Source organism: Orycteropus afer, unplaced genomic scaffold (genome assembly GCF_000298275.1).
Source record: "Orycteropus afer afer isolate SDZICR_OR568_19922 unplaced genomic scaffold, OryAfe1.0 scaffold00691, whole genome shotgun sequence".
Taxonomy (NCBI): Eukaryota; Metazoa; Chordata; class Mammalia; order Tubulidentata; family Orycteropodidae; genus Orycteropus; species Orycteropus afer.
Genome location: NW_006922278.1, coordinates 411,686 through 414,527, shown reverse-complemented (window position 1 = coordinate 414,527; position 2,842 = coordinate 411,686). Strand labels below are relative to the sequence as shown.

The following is a 2,842-nucleotide window of genomic DNA, read 5'->3' as shown; positions in this document are numbered from 1 at the left end:
TGGTTAGCAGGCAAGTGTCTTAGCCACTATGCTACCAGAGCTCCTAAGTTCCATCCAAAAAAGTAGTGAAATAAAATACAGTCCCCTTTTCAGAACTGACTCAAGAGAAATCACATTCACATATTTAATATTAACACTGTTGTTTTAAAATGCCTTAGGAAGTTATGAGGAACCTGGTGAAGCGATATGTTGCTGCAATGATTCGAGATGCTAAAACTGAAGAAGGCCTTACAGAGGAGAACTTTAAGGTAACTGTTTTCCTCTGCATCCAGACAAGAGGTGGATTCAGCAGAGTGTGGAACTAGATACACCATGTTTAAAATCAGAGCTGGAAGCTTAGCTCTGTGTTCCAACAAGCAAACCTGCAGTCTCCTCATTTTTAAGTTAAATCCTTGTTGAACTGTAAAAAAGTTACAAGAGGTTAAATTTCTTCTCAAAATAAACTGTTGTCAAGTTTACTTAATCGAAACTGTCAAAGGGACTTATTTGGAGACAGAGAAAATCCTAGTGCCTTGTGGCATTCTGACTTGCTGATCCCAGCAATGCTTTCCTGAGTGAGCTTTATTTTTTGAAATCTCATCCTGATTTCTAAGTCTGAAATATTTAGTAAGCACCATGCTAACAAAACAAAAAGCCCTGCTGTGTGCATGACAATGCTTTGATAGCCTGGAATTAAAGAGTGAGTTTCATTAACTTAAATGAATCTTTCTCCTTGAGTTTTTTTTCTGTTTGTTTGTTTTGTTTGTTTGTTTAATTCTGTCAGATGGTACGGGGTGGGGGTGGGGGGAGCGGGTATTTGAAATATTATGGGGAACTCTGGTGGCATAGTGCCTAAGGCACTTGACTACTAACCGAAAGGCTGGTGGTTCAAACCCATCAGCCACTCCCTGGAAGTAAGGTTGGGCAATCTACTTCCATAGTGACACTGCCTCGGAAACCCAAGGAGGGGTCACTGAGTCAGGTCCAACTTGATAGCACATAACAACAACAACAAAATCACAACAATTAAAATAATTTTGTTATTCTCCATGAGTATTTAGAGATTTGGGGAGAATGGTTAAAGTCAATATGATCTTAATTGGCAATAAAAGAAAAGCAAAAATCTCTATAGTAGAATTTTAGCAGGGCAAAGCAGACGGTTTGGCAAAAATAATGAGGATAAGCAGCCAGTTAGGTAAGTAGACAAATTGCAAAACTTAACGCACAAATCGAAAGTGGGCTATGATCCAAAATACACTTTTCAGCCACAAAATACAAATCTTGAAGTTAAACGATACATGATGTTTTATGAGAGGCATGCGAGGTAGGTTGGAGGCAGGAAGCCACTATGAAGTCTATCATCAGATTACCAGTATCTGCACCAGTTGTCATCCAGCTGCCTTTGACTCATGGTGCCCTTATATGTGTGAGAGTAGAACTGTGCTCCATAGGGTTTTCAAAGGCTAATGTTTTGGAAGTAGATCACAAAGCCTTTTTTCTAAGGTGCCTCTGGGTATGTTTGAATTGCTGACCTATCAGTAAGCAGCTGCATATCTTAGCTATTTGCATCACCCAAGGACTCTGAATGGATCCAGAGTAGACTCTTAGTTCTTAAAAATGATTGTAAACATGTCTGACCCAGATATGAAATGAGAAAACTGTATTTTCTAATGTTTGCTTATTTAAATCTCAAACTAAATTTGTCATTTTAAATTTCTTTAGGAACTCAAACAAGACATTTCTAGTTTTCGTTTTGAAGTGTTGGGATTACTAAGAGGAAGCAAACTTTCCACTATACAATCCACTAACGGCACAAAGGAGTCCTCCAACTCAGCAGACTCAGATGAAAAGAGTGATAATGAAAGTAGTAATAAGGACAAGAAAAAGAATTTTAGCCTTTTTGACTTAACTACTCTGATTCATCCAAGGTCGGCAGCGATTGCCTCTGAAAGACACAACATAAGCAATGGCTCTGCCCTCGTGGTGCAGGAGCCCCCAAGAGAGAAGCAGAGAAAAGTGAATTTTGTGACTGATATAAAAAACTTTGGATTATTTCATAGACGATCAAAACAAAATGCTGCTGAGCAAAATGCAAGCCATATCTTCTCTGTTTCAGAAGAAGTTGCTCGTCAACAGGCTGAGGGAGGACCTCTTGAGAGAAATATTCAACTAGAATCCCGAGCATTAGCTTCAAGGAGTGACCTGAACATTCCCGGTCTCAGTGAACAATGTGTACTAGTGGACCACAGAGAAAGGAATACGGACACATTAGCTTTGCAGGTAGGCAAGAGAGTGTGCTCCTTCAAGTCAGAGAAAGTGGTGGTAGAAGACACTGTTCCTATCATACCAAAGGAAAAACATGCCAAGGAGGAGGACTGTAGTACAGACTATGACTTATCCCTCACAGAAACAATCAACCACGAAGATTATGTGACAACAAGATTGTGATACTTGAAGGAGGAAGAGTTTACCATGCATATATATATTTTCCATAGTGCTCTGGGCAGGGCAATATGTTTAAAATTAAATTAGCAAATGCTAACTTACACTTTATATAGCATTTATCAACTGTGGCATATTAACTTGTAACATGTTCAAATAAGGAAAAGGCTATCAAAAACCCTTCTGTTTTGTAGTCTGCTTTTGCTTTCACAATGTTTTACAATATTTTTGTTAATAAATAAATGTACCTTGTATTCTTGTACTGTTGCAATAACCTACAGAAAATTTTTAGCTATCTTTTTCAATTAAAACAGATGCAATTTATTCAATGTGATAGTTGACTCCTGTCATAAATATTTATACATGCAAATAAGAATGTAGCTGAAATATGAGAGCTTTTCATAAATTTTTAGCGTCTCTA

General features: G+C 38.0%; 1 protein-coding gene across 1 annotated transcript in view; it reads left to right on the top strand.

The window, feature by feature from the left end:
• The window catches only part of TRPC4 (transient receptor potential cation channel subfamily C member 4), a 298,431-nt gene extending 296,004 nt beyond the window's left edge, over window positions 1–2,427 (top strand). Inside the window, exons 9-10 of the mRNA XM_007956981.2 lie at window positions 159–248; window positions 1,702–2,427. Coding sequence (XP_007955172.1) covers window positions 159–248; window positions 1,702–2,427 — 816 coding nt within the window. The remainder of the gene's footprint in view (window positions 1–158; window positions 249–1,701) is intronic.
• The last annotated feature ends 415 nt before the right edge of the window (window positions 2,428–2,842 follow it).